The sequence below is a fragment of the Vigna angularis genome, chromosome 6 (assembly GCF_016808095.1).
Source record: "Vigna angularis cultivar LongXiaoDou No.4 chromosome 6, ASM1680809v1, whole genome shotgun sequence".
Classification (NCBI taxonomy): Eukaryota; Viridiplantae; Streptophyta; class Magnoliopsida; order Fabales; family Fabaceae; genus Vigna; species Vigna angularis.
In genome coordinates, this window is record NC_068975.1 from 15,152,797 (window position 1) to 15,173,713 (window position 20,917).

Here is a 20,917-nt window from a genome sequence, read left to right on the forward strand (position 1 = left end):
TGTAAAATTCCTTCACCACAGCTATGTTGGCAGGTGCAGGATAAGTGGCTAGCTTTCCCCAATCATTCCCTAACACTTGCTCTCCAAATTGAGGAGCAAAGTTAGGTATCATTCCAACCTTTCTCTCCATCAGAAGTCTCCTGTCCTGAACCACCCTAAAGTGCTTCTCATGTTTCCTAGAGAGGAACCTGCCAGAATGGGGTTGCTCTGGTTCCTTTTCCTTTCTCTTGGTTGCCATGGTTTTCAATCTTTTTCCTGATGAAGATGCCATTCCTACATTCAAAACACAAACAAAACCACAGAACATGATGTTAATCATTAGTAAAACACAGAACACAACTCCTTTCGAAGCTAAACCACTGCTGAGGGCCAGAATTTCCCCTCAGCGCCACCAGTGCCACAGTCCAACACACAAAAATTCAGAAAAACCAAATCTGGCAGAGTGCCGCTCAGCGGCAGTTTACCCCTCAGCGGTAACTCTGCAGATTTTTGAAAAACCTATTTTAAAGTTGTCCTAACTCCACCCAAATGCAATTTTCAGTTTTCCAGTTCATGATCATGCAGTTTAATCGGTTCAAACATCAAATATATCATCAAATCATGCATAGAAATCAAAACCCCTAAATATTCATGCTTTGACAATCACATTCAAATTCAAGAACCCTAGAATGAACAAAATGCATTTTACTTACTTGGGTGGAGATGCTAGATGCAATGAGAATGCTTCCAAGCTAGAATGCTCTCTTCCAACCCCAAACTTTGATAGCACACTAGTGAAAAAGTGAGTGGAAGAGATATTTTCTTAAGAGGGAAGAGTGAAAAGATGTGGAAAACCTAGGAGAAGGTGTGTGGAAGTGTTTGTGCAGAGAAAAGCCTGGAAAGAAACCCTAAAACGCAGCTTGGGGTATAAAAATACCCTAATGGGCTCGGGTCCCGCTAAGGGGAACTAAAGCCCAATCTGCGAGAGTACCGCTCAGTGGTAAAATACCGCTCAGCGGCACTTTCGTGATGTGCTCCTCTCCTTCTTTTCTTAACCTACGTGTCTTCCCTACATGCCCCTCATGGGTTCCTTGCAATTCAATGTTAAAAATGCTTATGCAAATCCTAACTAAAATAAACAAACAGAAACAATCAATCAACTGGGTTGCCTCCCTGGTAGCGCTTGTTTAACGTCACGAGCCTGACCCAAAATCCACCAACACCCATCAGTAGGTGTTTCAAACTTACCAGCACCCATCAGTAGATGCAAAATTTTCTCACTAACACCCATCAGTAGGTGTTACAAACCTAGTATCCTTCAGTAGATACTTAACCAACTAGCATCCTTCAGTAGATGCTGGATCCAACAAAATATTTACAAGATAATGTCCACAGGTTAAAAATTATAAAACTAAAATCAAAATCAAAAGTTTGTCAATCACTGGGTTGCCTCCCAGCAAGCGCTCTTTTAACGTCATTAGCTTGACCCAGTAAAGCTCAAGTTCCTTCTTCTTTTTCTTCTTCTTTCTACTGAACTTCTTCAGAAATTTGATCAAACCAGGAACCTGTTGCAGTGTCTCAATCATAGGAACTTTAATCTCCAATTTCTTGAAGATTTCCATTAAGCACTTAAATTTCTTTTCCTTCCTATGATTCTTCTTTAGATGAGGATGGGATTTTTCATATGATTTCTTCTTCTTTCCTCTCATCGTCTTTTTCTTCCTTTTTCTCTCCCTAAATTTTCTCTTTTTCCTTTCTTTCATTTTTTTCTTCCCTTTTCTTTTTCTTTTCAACTTCTTTATTTTCACACAAATCTTCTTTCTCTCTTCTCTCTCAACCACTTCTTTCTCTTTTTCTTCATCTTTATTTTTCTCACTCAACTCTTCTTTCTCTTTTCTCTCTATCTTTTCCGCATCTCCCTCTATTTTTTTCTCATCAAGAATCTTGTCACTTTCAGTGACATTGGTTTGCCCTTCCTCCTTAAGGTTAACTTCAGTATTAACCTCATCATTCAATCTCTGACTAATGTAACGAAAATGCATCTCCATCCTTTTACATGATTCTTCAATGCTTTTCTGAGTAGAGTCGGAATTTTTCAAAAATCGTTGAAGGGTGTCCTACAAACTTTCTAATAGAGAGGGTTTTCGCTGCCATTGTTGTTGTGGTTGGTTCTCAAATTGTCCAGCAACTTGCCAAAATTGGCTTTGATCCATGCTTGAGTGAGGTTCCCACCAGTGGTTGAGATTACTTTGGTAGAATTGAGTGCCCATATAGTTAAATTCTTGACCAAATTGCATTCTGCAGACATTAGGCACAAAACCCTAAAAACAATTGTTAGCACAAAAAGATATAGGAGAAGATATAAGATTCAGAGAATAAAATAAAATAAAAATAAAAACAGAAAATAAAATAAAATAAAATAAAAACAGAAAAAACAAAAACAGAAAAATAAAAACAGAAATTCAAAATTAAAGTCAAAGATAATCAATAATCACACAAATTAACCAGTTAAACCACGAGTCCCCGGCAACGGCGCCAAAAACTTGATGGACAAATTTATGAGCACCAAAATATGATGTCACAAACTTGTTTTTCAATCGGCAAGTATGACCGAATCGTTCAAGTAATAAACTTGGTAAGACCAAGTATCGTTCTTCCCAAAGGACTCACGGCCTAGTTTAGTTATGTGATTTCTTGATTAGCTAAGACTTAAAGACGAAATATTTGGAGTTTAATATGCAAGACAGAAAATAAACATGTATGCATGAAGTTTTGATCAATGGCTAAAACAAAAGACACACACTTTCAATGGAATATATTAATGAATATGTTGTTGGGGGTCAATTTCATCTTATCCACTCTCATATACTTTAGGAATTCAACATTCAAATCATCATTGTTAATGCCACTCTCTAAAGTACCTTTCTAGAAGGCTTCTCCCTAATCACGAGTTCATACAATTCCTAGCATTCCTAATGATCAGTTCATAAGTGCAGGAGCTTAAGACAACCAATATCATATTGGGAGAAATTCCCCGGATCTAGACTTCCCCGTACGTTCCCGTATCGACAAAACCAATAATCATGCATCGAATGAGTTAAACAATGCAAGCAGTAAGCAAAGAGGAAAAACCCTAACTAATGATGAAAGAAAGCATAAATCTTAGATTAAGATGCAAGCATAAATTCCATATATGAGAGCTTCAAGAGATTACATTGATTCCCCAACAAACATACAAGGTTTAGTTCACCATATTCATGGTGAACCTAGATGAATTACAATGAAAGTATGAAAGAATAAACCCTAAAAAGGTGAAGAGGTAGCCTGAGCATCCAAGATCCTCCTTCAAAGGGGTGGAAGAGAGAGTGTTTGCCTCGTTTCTGCCAAAGATGCCTAACCCTAGGAAACCCTAAGGCTTATATATCATTCGTAAATTACAAAATTTTAGGTCCAAGCCCATTAAAGTGCCGCTCAGCGGTAAACTACCGCTCAGCGGTAAGTGCGTCAGCTCTGTTCTTCCCCTCAACGGCCATTTTGCCCCTCAACGGTCCTCCCGTGTGCTTCTGAGTGCCGCTCAGCGGTAAACTGCCGCTGAGCGGTGCCTTCGGCTTCTCTTTTTGCACTCTTTGATTCCTTTTCTGATTCCCTCTCTCTCATTCTTCACTTCTTTCACTAAATTCACCTTAAAATCTGCACAAAAACACTGAAATCAAGCATAAACCTGTCCAGCTCTCTTATTTATGAAAATATGGATAAAAGTATGATTTCAAGTTAGTTTCTAAGTCTAAAGGTTGCTTTTAGTATCAATTTTAAGCATGAAAATAACAGTTTTTCAACTGTTATCACTATGCCCAACCTATCCATACGTGCTTGTTGAATCCATTGTATTCCGATAGCGCGACAACTCGTGTTGTTTATTCCTTTCTTCAGCATCTAGTAGGTCGCCGAATATGGGCATGCCCGAACGCAAGGCTATCCGAGAGACTGGTTCCCTCCTAAGCAAGGCTAGAATCAAAGGAGGAACTCCCGACTCAAATAGGTGTGATATCGAAGTGTATCCATTGCCCAATCTCTTCTCTTATGCTATTAATTCATCGAGTACTCAAAATAAGATGAACAAACGAGAGGAAAGAACCTCACATAAGCAAGCAGTTCGGTCTACTTGCTTTTGGCTTGGGCTTTGCGAATGGAACTTGCATTCTCGAAAAACACGGCTTCTTTCTAACTTCGGAAGGCTAGAGGAATGTTTTACCTAACGCATGAACCAACCGAGATTCTGCCTTCCGCTTTGAAAACATTGGGAAGGGGTCGGGCTTTCAGCTGATTCGAAAGGGATCGTCAGCCAAGCAAAGATTTGATTGCCGGTCTTTAATGCAATAGGTCGGCATGCAACCAAAGGAAAGATTCGACAGGGATTTGAGCTTGCTTTTCAGATTCTACAGGCAAGCGGGAAAGCTGGATGTTGCGGCCCTGGTTGCTTGGACCTGCATTTTGACAAGCGAGCAGGCTGATTCCCGCTTGCTTCGGAGCTTTCTCCGGAGTTGCTCCCTCGGATCAATGTCCAGCCTGAGTTGTCCCCAACTTTACTCTCACCGTCAGGTGAAACATTGTGATTAGCCGAAGAAAGTTCCCAGCTCAAAGTACCGCCGCTGGAATGGTAAAGATCCATACATAAAGCGATGTTTTTGGTCGAAATGGAGCCAACAACCATGTGAATAGCAGTCATAACTAAGACGATTGTACTCCTTGAAAGGGCCATAACAGGCGTTATGTGAGAAAGTCTCGGTAAAAGAGGAGGAGGTTGCTAAAAAAAAATAACTATGTCAGTCTATTTTTACTGGAACCATATAAGGAAACTTCTGAATTAACAAAGGAATTTTGAAACGTAGGATACATCATGTCATTGTTCAGATTGGTGGCATTGTCAGTGATGATGTCATTAGGACGCTGGCTATGATGTTGTTTTGAATGAATCTCTACCTTCTTGATCTTTATTTGCATAAGATAAGACGCGACTTCCACCAACCCATTTGGTGAAGTAGTATATTGCCATTAGGATGAAGCATTGGAAGCTTTTGGAGTCATATTTCCGATGACATCGATATTCCACACATTGAGAACGGCCAAGGCGTTGTCATGTTATTCAGAGGAACCAAAACCTTTTCCTTATCTGCGTAGATTTGAAACTGCTGGCAGGATCGAACATACTTGATACAGTCATGTTCCATAGTAGACCATTCTTTATAGAGAAGAGTCTTTCTTTCATTTGGCCTTTCAGTTGTTCGAGATCTGATTCTATCTGATGGACCGGGGTTAATCCTATCCTTACTTTTTTTTCTGTGATATGCCTCCTACAGGTGCGGTTACCTTCCTTTTCGCGACTGTCGACCTTTGTTTCCATTTATCATGTTCACACTTGGGAATTCAAATGCATGTGGCTAGGCAGCTTTCCACCGTCCGCTACTAGGGCTTCCACCTCTCTTGACTCTTCTTTTGCTTCGCCTAGTAGGAGAAGAAGTTATTGATTCTCTTTGAAGGTGGGGGACACTATTCACAGGGATTGGACAGAAGGGGAATCTTTCTAGTCGGGATAAAATCCAATTGCATTGATCCTGAGGTTCAAGCTTATTGAAAGGATTTCTTTTTCCCAGGTATACCTAGCGGGTATGAAATCCAAGTTCTTCGCTGAAATCATGACCTGTTGTGGTTGTTTACATATGGGTTCGTACTTTCATTCTGATCCCTTCTACTTTTGTGTAGACCACAGGCTCATCAAGAGTCGTCTAAAAACTAGAAGTCAGCATTCTATTCTAATCGTAGGCCTTGCTTTCATGCCTGGGCTAATTCCTCCACTTAAGACGTATGGAATTGTGCGCGTCCTGAGTACCTGATCCTTTCTGTCAACAATCTTCTCTGGGCGTTCTTCATCAGTGAATTTATTATCTACAACCACATCCTCTACCAACACAGATATGCTCTAGTGACGGTACGTATTTCCTCAGCATGGATACGTGGAATACTTTGTGAACTCTGGTGAGCGCTGGAGGTAGTGCCAAACGGTATGCCACATCGCCTATCGCTTACTTGCGTTCAATGAATGAAGTTTGCTCTTTCTAAAATTTAGTTCCCCCTTATTAGATAGCAATGTGACTCAGCTTCAGGGGAAAGGGAAACAAACGAAAATAAATTCGTGAAGCAAAGCCCATGGCCTACCCCTCCTACTCTGCCATACCTGTGAAAGAACTTATTCTTTCGAATAGGCCTAACCCTTAGGGAGAGGTTTATGTTATTGGGTTATAAAGAGGGACTCCAACCTCAACCATAAGGAGACATTTAGAATAGTGATTTCTTATGAATACTTTGATTAGCAAGTCAGTGACGTGCCCTCCAGTCAAGCAAGGTACCGAGTTCTATAAATAATTAATGAAATTATAGGGGGTGCAAGCCCAGATACTAACTTTTTGCCTTGCATTTGAAAAGCATGATTTTTACCTTCGGGGAGGGGTACTTCTTTCTTTTACTTTATAGAAAACATTTATACTTGATTGAAGATATACCAAAACTCTTGTCTATTTCGATGGTATGATAGTAACTAGAGCTCCATTATAGGGAGAAAATGACCATAGAATTCTTAGCCTTAGACAAAGAGAACGGGAAACCGGGAACCAAGCAGGCCTCTTGGCAAGAAAACAAGCTAGATCACGTCCTCGAAATTAACCTTGTTTTTTAGGTAGGATTGGGTTGGTGGTAAGTGAAGATCTGGACCCCTAGGAACTAGTCGGAAATCAGGTAAGTAAGTTAGAGAGCTTTGTCCCAATTGTTGAGGAATGGGGTCTTAAGACAAACAAGGCTTTAGTAACGAGTTTGACTAACCAAGGATTAAATTGCCACAGACCAGCATCCGCTAGCTCATGTCTTGGGAATCCTCCTAGTTCAGACTAGCTTTTACCAAGAAATAGTAAAAGATTGCTTTGGTGGTAGGTGAAGTTCTAACAAAGTTCCCTTTTTCAATCAATTCCAAGACCTCGAGGCTCGAGCCCTAAATCATATTTTAGGGGGATCTTTGTCGTTTATCCTAGCAATGAAGAAAGATGATCTTCCTTTAGCTGGGCACACACCTTGTTAGTAAGATGTGAAGTTGTTCACTCTGCTTTCCCTGGTTCAGATAGATTCCCATGCTAGGTTGTACCCACGACGGCGTTGTTCCTTTCTCTTCATTCTGACCTTAAGAGAATAACTTCGCTCTTTTGCTTCTGCCTCGATAGAACAGACCCTACTATCCCCAAGACCGTCTACACCAAGTTTGGATCCTATCCTATTTATGAGGTGCCAAGTTTCTCGCGGGGCAGGAAACCTCTTCCCGTCCCGGAGCCGTGCAAGCAAAAACGTTAGAGGATACTGCATCTCGTAACGGTAGAAAGAGGAAAGGCTAAGCGAAAAAGGTTAAGATTGCTTAATGAGTTATGGCCACTAGTCATTCGGATTTCTCCTAACCCATGTCAGTATTCTCACTGGGCTTTTTAGCCTATATCTCTACTTTCGCTTCCGTACTCAACCGTCTCTCTCCATAGTCCGATCTAGCCTCTATTGATTGAGAGGGTTGAAGACTCCTTTTATTTTCTTTATTAATGCAATTTTGAATTCCACGGAACTTTCTCGATTCCAATGCAACTCATCCTTTTGGAGCTGACGTAACAAACTACGCGAGCCTCCCGACGAAGCCAACATAAATCCTATCCGAATAAAAAAAAGAAAAGGCAGTTTCATTATGGTGGTATACCAGCCGCCTGTTCTGGAACTTCCAGTTCCAATCGAAGCATATCTATCCGTAAATGGATTTGTATGTATAGCCACTTCAGTCATGCTCGTTGTTTCTCTAAAGTATCTTTTTTCTTGGAACATGATCAACAAAAAATTATTATGTTCGTGATTTTTCATCCACTGATGCAGAAAATTCTCCAGTTTTCCATTCTCATATGAGGCCGGAAAGTTTATTGGCAACAGGTCGGCACGAAGTGATTCATCATGCTCAAACTTGAGACGATCATTCGTTAGGGACGGTTTATAGATCATCAAATTCCCACAAATGGAATGAGAAGTGGGTCCATGTAAATGATCGAGACCTCGGAAACAACAATACTCCTTCCCCATATGAAGTTCGGAACCCAAAGGCAATCGTTGAGTGAACTGTATCTTCTTTGTGTTAGTTGACCTAAGCCGCACCATTATGCGGTGGGGCTCGGACTCCAAACAGTACATGGGGCGAGTTTCTGCCTCATACAGCTTAGGCCGAAGACTGCGGGAAGTTTAGGAGAGATGGGGAGACCCAACAGCTGCCATATCGGACAAGGATCGAATTAGCAAGCCTAGTAGAGTCCCCTCTAGTAGTAGCACTATAGTCCGTCCTTATTTATTCCCAAGGAAGTATCCGCAAGTCAAAGGAAAGCGAAAGGTTTGCTCGACTGAGAGAGCGAGTGGTTAGCCGGTCCCTTTCAAGAAAATCCTATTCCAAACAGGGATGTCGGTTCGACATCATAGACCTCGGATTCTCTTCCGGGCATGTGTCCTAGCTTAGAGAAACAGGCTTTCTCACCTTTGGAAGCAGCTCGTAGAATAGAACTGGCAGCTTTCTTGACTGACCCGCTGTCACATCTCGAATCGGTCCATTCTCTTGGAAGACCTTCCTCAAAGGACTCTCAACATGCTACCAGTCCGATCTAGCTGCCCGGTAGACCAAATCCAGTAGATAGTGAGGCCTGTCACTGGTTGAGGAAAGAAGACGACAAGCTAGTTACCTTTCAGGCAGTTCGGGTTTCTTGTGTCTGACCTTCCCAATGATTGAACTTTCCCTTAGCGGTGCTCTCTTCTTGCATAGGCATAAGTGATCCGACAGGCACTCTCCGGAACATGAGTTCAGGCATGACGCTCAATAGGGCATTCCTAGTATACTACTGAGATTCCCGGAAGCATGAGTCCAATCTCTCTTAGACTAGCAAGTCTTCCGAATTCAGTTAGTAGAATTCCCATCTCTCTTTGACTGACTGCATTGGCTGTCTTTCTCTCCCTATCTTGCAGATTCACAAAGGATTACTTGCAGGTGTATCATCGGGTCCAAGTGGTTGGAAGCTCTGTCTAGGCAGACGTTTTGTTTGAAGTACTCGCTCTGAAATCCTTGAACAAGGTGATCTGCCTGGCTTACTTGTGAAACTGGGGAGTTAGACAAGGCCAGGCAAGCATCTGACTGGCTCGGTAACTGGTCTCTATCTCCGAGTGAAACTAGGCCAGTCAATCAAGCTTAGAGACAGTGCATGTTTACCTGTGACTAGCTTCTCTCTTTGCTTTCCTTGTTGTGACTGGTTGCTTGCTCTATTGGATTGGTTGTCTTCTCTCTGTGACTAGTGCAATCTTGCATGTGTTCCGCCTCTAACTTTTGTTACATTTCCGAGTTTTGGATGCTATCTGTAGTGAAACAATTGAGAAGGATTTGGTTATCCTTCTCAATTGGAGAAGTAAGAGAGATCATGCTTTCAGTACATCTCTCTTCTCTCATTACATGATGGAGAGTGTCCTTTCTTCTCTCATTGATGCTATTGACAGATTGATCTCAATCCCTTTTTTTTGTCTTGATCAGAGAACGGATTAGCATAGCAATCTATGTCAACCCTTTCAAACAGCAATCAGAGTTTCAAAGTTCATGTCGGAGTCTGCTAATTCCACTAGGAGACAGCAAAGATATTGCTTGCTCAGTCTAGGCAGTCAAATCGGAAATGAGATGGAATTTCCATTCGATTAGCCAACAGGAATCTGTCCTTGTTGACTTCCACCGGAAATCCAATCTACCGGTTACGAAAATTCCTAATCTAATAAGGATAGTCTATCTCTGTATAGGGGAAAAGCTCTCCACTCGTTTTTCAAAGATAAGCATGTCAAAATGGAGTGACTTTTTGATCGACATATCGCTGCAAAAGTCCTCAATTATAAGTGAGAAAGGGCAGACAAGCCAGCAATAGAAGCTATGCCCCAGCTTTTTTACCCAACCAGACCTAGGACCAGCAATGCTTGTCAAAGAAGGAAGTACAGGTTGCCAGTCCACTCATTGTTATCTGATAGCCCTTATCAATCACTATTTTCACATATAGAATAATTATGCTATTCAGACAATCTTCTTATAGCGAGTCAATGTCGGATAATCTAGCAAGAGCTTCTAGCGCAAGGGAGTACCAGATAGAGCTTCAACAAGTGGGAATCAATACAGCAACAAGTCCGATGTTGAATTAGATAGCTTTCATCTTCCAATCTTTCTGAGCTAAGAAGTTTGAAAGGGGCAGTCTTCCATGTCACTCGGAAGGCAGATCAAGGTAGATGAACCAATACCAGATGCTTCAAGCCGTTTGGGGATTGACAATGGAAGTTGGTCATTCTCCTCCCTTCCCGTGTAGAACTAGCAAGACTAAAGCCTAGCGTCGAAAAAAGATTGACTTTCAAAAAAAGAAAGGAGAGTGGATAGCTGTGATGTGAAAGAAAGGTTAGACAGTTGGGTTGATCGAGATAGGGTTCTATGTCCGGTATCAAGCGAGAGAGAATAGCAGAATACCAATCCGCTACATATGAAGCAAAGCCGGCCTTGCCCGTTGAACTTATCTAATCCCGGGATTGAGATAGGCAGAGTTCCCGAACCATTGAGTGCTCTCATTATGCCTCTGGTAATAAAAAAAATTAGTCCGATCTAGCTGGAAAAGTCGTTCTTTCAGTCAAAAGTTTGATGCACTGGCTAGCCTAGACTCCCATTCAGGCACTGCCGGGATAGACTGAATAAGGTAGCAGTGACTTTCTAGCAAGATACTTTGACTGATCTGCCTCTCCTAACGGCTTGTACCGGTATTCTAATAATGGCCAATCCAAAATAAGAGAGCTAGCCTGGCCCAGCTTGACAAGAGGATTAGGACAGCTTTGGCTAGAGATGGAAAAATGCAAAATGTCTTAAAGAAGGAGCAGCTTATGACGAGAAGGGCTTTTAACTAACTCAAAGGAAGGCTCAGAAGAATCCTCATTAGTAGCAGCAGCTTTGGAATGAGTTTGAGGTTGAGACTGGGTTTGACTACCTTTAGGTGTGTTCTTGCGAGGAGGCCGAGTGAGACACTCTCGAATTCCATTCCCAGGCTTCTTTCAGTCACAAGAATTCGATGAGCCAGAATAAGGTATAATAGAAGAAGTAGCCCTCACTAATGAAGTTCATTGTCATTTCATAGTTCCAAGTTAAGTCTCTTCAGAGATTAGTTTTGCAACAGCACTATACAGTGTAGGCAAGGGGCTGCGGATAACAGTTGAAAAACTGTTATTTTCATGCTTAAAATTGATACTAAAAGCAACCTTTAACACTTAGAAACTAGCTTGGAATCATGCTTTTGTTCATATTTTTGGAAATAAGAGAGCTGGACAGGTTTATGCTTGATTTCAGTGTTTTATGCAGGTTTTAAGGTGAATTTGGTGAAAGAAGTGAAGAAGGATAGAGATGGAATTAGAAAATAGCTCAAAAAGTGCAAAAGGAGAAGCCGCAAGTACCGCTCAGCGGCAGTTTACCGTCGAGCGGCACTTAGGAACACCTGTTGGCTCCGTTGAGGGGTGAAAATGCAATTGAGGGGAAAATTGACTTTGCGCTAGCACTCAGGACGGACGTCTATATATAGTAAACGTCTGACCCCCTCCACGACGGACGTTCAAGAGGCTAACAGGTTCAGCTCCCCATGTCAGCCACTTGAACGTCCGTCCTGGGAGGCCGCGGACGTTTATAATATTATATACGTCCGTGGGATGGGGGCAAAAGTTCACTAGTGCAGAATTGGCTCGTTTCAACTCCCCATGTCAGCCACTTGAACGTCCGTCCTGGGAGGGCGCGGACGTCTATAATATTATAGACGTCCGTTGGAGGGGGGCGGACGTTCACTAGGCTGAACACTGAACGTTTCAACTCCCCATGTCAGCCACTTGAATGTTCGTCCTGGGAGGGCGCGGACGTCTATAACAGTATTAATATTGTAAACGCGAACCCGCGGGCAGTTACGCTCGTCTTCCCCCCGCGAACGCTGTCTGCGCCATTGATTTTCCAGGTGCGTTTTCTCTCTTTTGGACCGTTTAAATTGACTTTCAATCCGATTACATTGCTCTGTGATGAAATACCATTGATTTGAACCGATTAAATATCATTTTCGGTACGTTTTTTTGCAGTCTCTTGCGTGTTCTTGGGCGAATTCTTTGACTGTTTTTGGGCTACGTTTTACGCCGTTCCCTCCTCGATTTCCCTCCCTTTGACTATTTTTGGGCTACATTCTTAGGCCGTTCCGGCAGTGCACAAACGGACGTCCAACCCCGCAGCCCCTACCACTAACAATACAGACAAGTATACGTCAAGGGTCGAGGCGCCGGACGTCTATATGGACGTCTATATAGACGTCCGGCCTGACACAACGGACGTCTAAATAAACGTCCGGCCTGACATAGCAGACGTTTATATAGACGTCTGGCCTGACACAACGGACGTTTATATAAACGTTTGACCTGGCACAACGGACGTCTACATAGACGTCACCCGCATAGACGTCCGTTGGAGGTCGGATGTCAAAAGGCCCACAGAACGGACGTCTATAGCCCGTTCTGCACTAGTGTTTTCGGTAATATTACGAATAGTATATAAGCTTTAGGACTTCCTAGGGTTTGTATCTGTGGTTGGAGACGAAGTAAACACACACCTTTCCACCCCTTGGAGGAAGATCTTGGATGCTAAGGCTACCTTCTCATCTTTCTAGGGTTCTATCTTTCATTCTTTCATTATTGTTCATCTAGTTTCACCATAAAGATGGTGAACTAAAACTTGTATTGTTGTTGGGGAATCATTGTAGTCTTGTGAAACTCTCATATATGGAATTTGTGTTTTAACATCTTATTTTAAGATACATGCTTTCTTTCATCATTAGTTAGGGTTTTTCCTCCTTGATTAAAGCTTGCATTGTTTAACTCATTCAATGCCATGATTATTGATTTTGTCGATATGGAAACGTACGGGGAAATCTAGATCCGGGGAATTTCTCCCAATAGCATATTGCCTAGACATAGGAATATGAGGGTTGGTTTCCGTTAAGCTTCTACACTTCAGAATTAATTATTAGGGATGCTAGGAATTGTATGAACTCGTAATTAAGGACAGGCCTTCTTGCAAGGTGATTTAGAGAGTGGCATTAACATTGATGAAAAGAATGATGAATTCCTAAAGTATATGAGAGTGGATAAGATGAAATTGATTACCCCAACAACATACTCATCCATCTAATACATTAAAGTGTTTGATTTCCTCTTTTCCATTGATCAAATTCGTGCATACATGTTTAATTATTGTCTTTTGCATTTAAAACCTACAATCAATTGTTCACAAGTCTTAAATAATCAACAAATCATATAACTAACTAGGCCGTGAGTCCTTTGGGAGAACGATACTTGGTCTTACCGAGTTTATTACTTGATACGATTCGGTCACACTTGCCGAGGGTTAAACAAGTTTTTGGCGTCGTTTTTCGGTGTTCATAAATTTGTCATCAGCTGCGATGGAGTAAATAGGCTCGAGCAGGCTCAAAATCATCAATGAGAGCGAGAGTCAAGAAACTTCTTAGCATGAGCGAAAGAATCTCCAAAAAACATACATAGGACAACAAAGAATATAAGTTGAGAATGGACTGTCCAGGTTGCTCTTTCATGTCGTGCAGGTTAAGCATAAGCTCATACTGACGAACAAGGTCTGCAATAGTCTACCAGGCCCCAATTGCCACAATTCAAACAGATCCTAGGAAGGCTCTCCCACTCCATTTACAACACAATTAGCGGTTCACTCTTTCGATAGAGATAGACTTTTATAGAGAAAAGCCTTCTATCTATGTCAAGAGTGTGTCCTGTCTTCTGTCTCGCCCTAAATGGAATGGCTCACTTAGTTACGCTGCGCCCCAGTCTGAGTCCCCACGTCCGCTCTTCTCTGCCCGCAACCCAAGAAGTTGGCTTTGCCAACACAATAACATTAGGGTCGTCCCCTTCATTCTATGCCGACCCCGGCTCGGGGCTGGCTTTTTGGGAAGCCCGTTCCCACCGCACTCACGGCCCGGCTGGCCTTCCAGCGGTAGTGGGAATTCTCCCGTTCCCTGGTCAAAGACGTGGTTGGATGCAGGATCTACTCCACGAGGAGCGGTACGAATGTAGATGATATCATCACGACCTCTCTTTTCGTACCGCTAGGGATGCTTAACGCCACTTCGCCAACTGGCGTTACCTGCGCTTTCGTGTCTCTCAGTGTGGTCAACACTGGGTGTTTCCAAGCAGCGAGGCTTACACCCATTTGCATTAGTTCATCCAAAGTTTCGTACCCTTATGTACGAATTATTGAAGAAGCCATCTTCCTATCAAGGTTAAGGAGTCAATTGAGCATCTCAGCGGTGGGATTGAATACCCGGATCGAGTCAGAGTTCACGCCGCCCGCCTTGAACAAATAGGAGGCGTGGGCCACAGGTCACACATAAGCCTCCAGGTCGCACGACAGAAGAACACCCAACATACAAATGCACACTCCAAAATGTGAAATATTCATCTTCATTGGAGCTTTTTGGTGGTAGTCGTGAGCAACAGCCATCAGCGGGCGGCTCGTTGGTAAGGCGAGAGCTTCAAGCCCGATTTTAGGTTCAGGTGGCACACCTCCCACACAAGCACCACCCGACGAAGGGGGGACGGGGAAAGCTACAGGCCAAAAACCTTCGACCCTTCTTTCTAACTGGGGTGCCCGGAGCACCCCATCTTGTCATTTCGTTGTTGCTCATTCCCGTTAGGCTTAGGCCGAAGTGTTTGGCGTTTCCTTCTCCGCGCCCGCTCACGCTTTGTTGACCTATCGCGTGGTAAAGAAAAGAGAGTACGAAAGAATAGTAAACATAACACACCGCAGAAAGATTCTAAATTTGAGAAGTCCCCCTTGGATTCGATAAGAAGGAAATGAAGAACGGGAACGAAACGAAATGAGGCATTTCCAACTCTAGTTTCGGATGAGCTTCTCCCAATTATGTCTGGTAATAGAATAGGGCAGCTTGCTCTGACCAAGACTCCACTTTTTGCTTCGTCCATGGAGCGTATGAATTTCCTGGAATGTAGATAGACCAAAAGAGGGAATGAAGGGATAAGAATAGGAATTATAGTCCCATTGGAAAAAGGGGCACCAATGGGAACATCTCTACTGACGAACCATTTCAATAGTAAGGGTGCTGCCGTGCCACGAGGCACGACCATAGAAGTAATGAAAAATAAAAAGTTATGTAGTTGGACCATCTGCTCTATCCGTTCGAGTTTCGCTTCTCTAGAGAAGATGAGACGCTCAAAATGAAAGTGTTCGCAATGCATACCGAAAGGATACCAATGAAGCCGACCATTAATGACTAGTTCGAACACCAAGAGCGGTCTGATCCCTGATTTGATCAAACAGACTGCTCTTAGAAAGATGAAAGAAAAGAAAACTCTCCAAATTGTTGACCAAGCAACACTAGCGGAACAATCTCAACTTCTTAGCAGCTGGATGGTGCGCAATGAAGACCAATCCGCGAGCTAAACTAGAACATCCAATAGCAGACAAGCTTGCATCTCCGTCTTGTCCCGAATCCTTACTTTCTTTCTCCTACAAGCTAATCATGTAGTCTATAGCTCTACTTTACTACGATCTATCTTGCTATTAATTTGTTCTATCACAAACAGTCAAACCAGCTACCAGAGATACTAAATTCGTTACCATGACTGATAGGATGATCAAGCAAGGCAGTCCATAGACAGTTCCGCTTCTCCTCTGAGTTAGAGAGGAGTAGAGACCGAGCGGTTAGAACTTAGAACTTTGCTTGTCCTCAAGCAAACAAAATGTAACTCAATCTTCTACCAATCTGTACAATGGTTTACTCCATTCAAAATCCTCTTTTCAAAATAAGTAAAAACTTCAATCAAACTCATGACAAAGATTTCAATCAAGATATGCACATGCTTTGGGTGTTCACAAAATCACTTAATATCCAACAAATGCTATTTTTCATGAATGATCAATCAACTAAGCATGGATGTTCATGTGCTCATGGAATATTTCCTCACTAAGTAAAGTGTTTCACTCAAACACAAGTGTATAAGAGGTAATCACTCATTCATTCTACTATCACAGTGTCACATGAATTGACATTGCCTTTCATTTAACCACAATCAAATAAATTCACAAGCATGCATCATCACAAGGACTTTTCAATGGATTATAATGTGGCTGGGCTAACAAGAAAATTAGTTTTTCTAGATCACAAAACCCTTGAGTTAAGAGAATCATATAAACACAATCATTCTTACTTTCCCAACTTTCCTTTGCATTGAGCTTTGCCTTTTTCTTTTCTTTTCTTTTTTTTTTCTTTTGCTTTTCACATACTAAATTCTTAGCTCTTAACTTAATGCTTTCAAATTCCTTTTCTATTTTCCAACAACCCCAAACTTGAACATTTGTCAATACCACAAAATATTTTCTACTTAACTCAAGGTAAAGCTTTCAATAAGGGTTTTAAATTTATGTTCAAGGTTAAGGGTTAAAAGGATAGAACACATAGTGTTCTCTTTTAGTGGCTTATTTCATGCAATTTGGCTAATATAAGGGTTTCCAACAAATGGCCTTGATCATATAATGCAAACAAGCAATTGATTCAATCATAGAAAACCTGGGCAAAGTTATTCATGCTTCCAAAATAATAGCACTCAATCATAAAAACTCTGGAGCTCAAAACCTCACATATAAGCTCATTCACATTTGACATACTCATCCTGCTTAATATCACAATCACAATCATAATAACTTGCATTTGTTCACAAAGCTTGTGAACCACCTATGTAAGCATGTAATGTGCACATCTCAACATCAATCTATATCAAAGCATCATCAAGCATTACTTATCAAACAATCACAATCATAAGCAAACCATTATAACAGATAAAGTTTCCAATTGAGTACATCAAACCCTATGCTAAAACACAAATAAATAAGTTCAGAAAACCAAACAAAAACATAAGTACTGCTTTAGTTATGATAGAATTCATCACTAAATGCTATCTTAGCTCCTCATCAATCTGAGCTGTCATCTGTATCCTCCTCTTCTTCCTCATCTTCAGCATCCTCAAATGCATCATCCTCATCATCATCCGCATCATCTTCTTCCATCTCCATAGCTGAAGCTTCAGCTGCTTCAGCTCTATCTCCTTGTACCTGCTCTTCTGACCAGGCTACCACATTATGAAACTCCTTCATAGTCCACCTGTGTGCTAGAGGTGTATCATACATTCCAACAATCATCTCAGCAGTGGCCACCTGCCCTCTGTGGATAGACTGTAACTATGCACCTATAAGAGACATGTACATGTCCCTCATCTGGAAAGGTTCTGCTTCATGTGTCTCAACAGATGCCTGACTCTACTCTTTCCCTCTTTCTCTGCGAGTACGGTGTGGTGGAACTGGCTGAGCCGCCTCCTCACCTCCACAGTATTGTCTGTAATAGGCCTCATCAATTGCTTTCCTTGGCCTTTCAAATGGTGGAGCAGAAGTATCCACCCCAGCTATCTTGCAAAGGTGCGTAATCAAAGAAGGATGTCCTAAGGGTGCTTTGCTGTTTGTTGTGTTGGCACACATCCTTATCTCATCAGCTATTACCTGTCCAATATTGACATCCAAGTTCCTGATTGCACAGTAAAGGAGGAGTGCCCTACTAAGAGTGATGTCTGACACATGAGAACATGGTTGAATGTTGGCATGAGAAAATGCCATCCAATACTTTGCAAGAGGAGTCAAGTCAGTTCTCCTAATGTTAACCACAAAGCCAGTTCTATTCCTCTGAAAATTTCCTCCACGTACACATAAAACTCTCTCCACATCATCAAAATCAGTGCCTTCTTCCATACAGAGAGCAAACTGGCACTGCTCACCAGCCCACACAGTATCCAAGAAGTTGTTGATGGAATCAGGATCATACCTAATAGTGTGGCCTCTGACATAGCCTAGATAATTCTCAGCTGGATAATCACCAATCTTTCTTGCATTGGTGTAGAATTCTTTCACCACAGCTATATTGGCAGGTGTAGGGTATGTGGCTAGCTTCCCCCAATGATTTCCTAACAATTGCTCTCCAAATTGAGGAGCAAAGTTATGTATCATTCAACCTTTCTCTCCATAAGTAGTCTCCTATCTTGGACCACCTTGAAGTGCTTCTCATGTTTGCGAGATAGGAACCTACTAGAATGGGATTGTTCTAGTTCCTTTTCTTTTCTTTTGGATGCCATGGTCTTCATTCTTTTGCCTGAAGAGGATGCCATTCCTACATCAAACACAGATACAAAACCACAAGCATGTTGTTAATCATTAGTAAAACACATACAACACCATTATTTCGAAGCTAAACCACCGTTGAGGGTCAAAATCACCCCTCAGCGCCACCACTACAGCTATCCAGAACGCAACTCAACAAAAACCACAAGTCTGTCAGAGTGCCGCTCAACGGCAATTTACCCCTGAGCGGTAAATCTGCAGAATTTTGAAAATATCCTTTTGGCTTATCCTAACTCCACCCACATGCACTTTTCAGTTTTCCATATCACAATCATTCAGTTTAATCGGTTCAAACATCAATTAAATCATCAAATTATGCATAAAGATCAAAACCCCTAAAAATTTATGCTTTAACAATCCAATTCAAACTCAAGAACCCTAGAATGAAAAATGCTTGACTTACTTGGGTGGAGATGCTAGATGAATGGAGAATGCTTTCAAGCTATGATGCTCTCTTCCAACCCCAAACTTAGATGGAAAACTAGTGAGAAAGTGAGTGAAAAGGAGATTTTCTCAAGAGGGATGAGGGAAAAATTGTAGAGATCCTTTGAAAGAGTATGTAGGAGTGTGTGTGCAGAGAAAAGTATGATAAAAGAAGCCAAGGCGCAGCTTAGGGTATAAAAATACCCTAATGGGCTCGGGTTCCGCTAAGGGGCAACCTAAGCCCAGTCTGCGACACTACCGCTCAGCGGCACTTTCGGGAAGTGTTCTTCTTCTTCCTGGCTTGACCTAGATGCGTCCTAAACATACCCCTCACTGGCTCCCTGCAAAAAGTTCTCAGATCACTCATGCACAACCCTATCATGCAACTAAAACAGAATCAAAACAAACAATACAGATAAAAGCAATTAACTGGGTTACCTCCCAGGTAGCGCTTGTTTAACGTCACGAGCCTGACCCAAAATCCACCAACACCCATCAGTAGGTGCAAAACCTTCTTACCAACACCCATCAGTAGGTGTAACAAACCTAGTATCCTTCAGTAGATACTTAACCACCTAGCATCCTTCAGTAGATGCTATATCCAAAAAAAAAAATATTTACAGAAATAATGTCCAACTGATTAAAAATTACAAAACCAAAATAAAATCAAAAGAAATATTGTCCTCAAATCATTGGAGTGCCTTCCAGCAAGCGCTCTTTTAACATCATTAGCTTGACCCAATAAAGCTCATGTTCTTTCTTCTTTTTCTTCTTTCTACTGAACTTCTTCAGGAATTTGATAAAACCAGGAACCTGTTGCGTTGTCTCAATCAGAGGAACTTTAATCTCCAATTTCTTGAAGATTTCCATAAAGCACTTAAATTTCTTTTCCTTCCTATGATTCTTCTTTAGATGAGGATGGGATTTTTCATATGATTTCTTCTTCTTTCCTCTCATCTTCTTTTTCTTCCTTTTCCTCTCCCTAAATTTTCTCTTTTTCTTTTCTCTTATTTTTTTCTTCCCTTCTCTTTTTCTTTTCAACTTCTTTATTTTCACACAAATTTTCTTTCTCTCTTCTCTCTCAACCACTTCTTTTTCTTTTTCTTCATCTTTATCTTTCTCACTCAACTCTTCTTTTTCTTTTCTCTCTATCTTTTCCTCATCTCCCCCTATTTTTTTCTCATCAAGAATCTTGTCACTTTCAGTGACAATGGCTTGCCCTTCCTCCTTAGGGTTAACTTCAGTATTAACCTTAACATTCAATCTCTGACTAATGTAACGAAGGTGCATCTCCATCCTTTTACATGATTCTTCAATGCTTTTCTGAATAGAGTCGGAATTTTTCAAAAATCGTTGAAGGGTGTCATCCAAACCATGAAAACTTTCTGATAGAAAGGGTTGTTGCTGCCATTGTTGAGTTGATGGCCATTGTTGTGGTGGTGGCCATTGTTGTGGTGGTGGCCTATCGAACTCTTCGACAGCTTGAGTGCTTTTGTGATGACAATTAGGTATCTGTATGTAGTGTTTAACTGCCTCCTCCAACGTTATCCTTCTTCCCGATAGAGAGGGTCGTTTTTGCCGTTGTTGTGGTGATTGATTCTTAAATTGTTTGCAAGCTTGCCAAAATTGACTTTGATTCATGCTTGAGTGAGGTTCCAACCAATGGTTGAAATTCCCTTAGTAGAATTGAGTGCCCATAAAATTAAATTCTTGACCAAATTGCATCCTGCATACATTAGGCACAAAACTCTAAAAAAAATATTTGTTAGCACAAAAAGATATAAAAGAAGATATAAGATCAGAGATAAGAAGATAAAATAAAAACAGAAAAATAAAAACAGAAAACAGAAAAAAAAATAAAAACAGAAAAATAAAATAAAATAAAAACCGAAAAATAAAAATAGAAAATAAAAACAGAAATTCAAATTTCAAAATTGAAAAACAAGTCAAAGATAATCAATAATCAAACAAATAAACTAGTTAAACCACGAGTCCCCAGCAACGGCGCCAAAAACTTGATTCCATATATGAGAGTTTCACAAGACTACATTGATTCCCCAACAACAATACAAGGTTTAGTTCACCATATTCATGGTGAATCTAGATGAA

The 20,917-nt window shown here is 41.3% G+C and overlaps 1 protein-coding gene across 1 annotated transcript; it reads right to left on the reverse strand.

The window, feature by feature from the left end:
- Nucleotides 1-7,563: 7,563 nt before the first annotated feature.
- Nucleotides 7,564-15,378, reverse strand: LOC128197515 (cytochrome c biogenesis CcmF C-terminal-like mitochondrial protein). Its single transcript, XM_052879569.1, is given in 3 exon segments — nt 7,564-8,191; nt 14,553-14,784; nt 14,787-15,378. Coding segments are annotated over 3 exon segments (1,401 nt in total). The 5' UTR covers nt 15,328-15,378.
- Between the last annotated feature and the right edge of the window lie 5,539 nt (nt 15,379-20,917).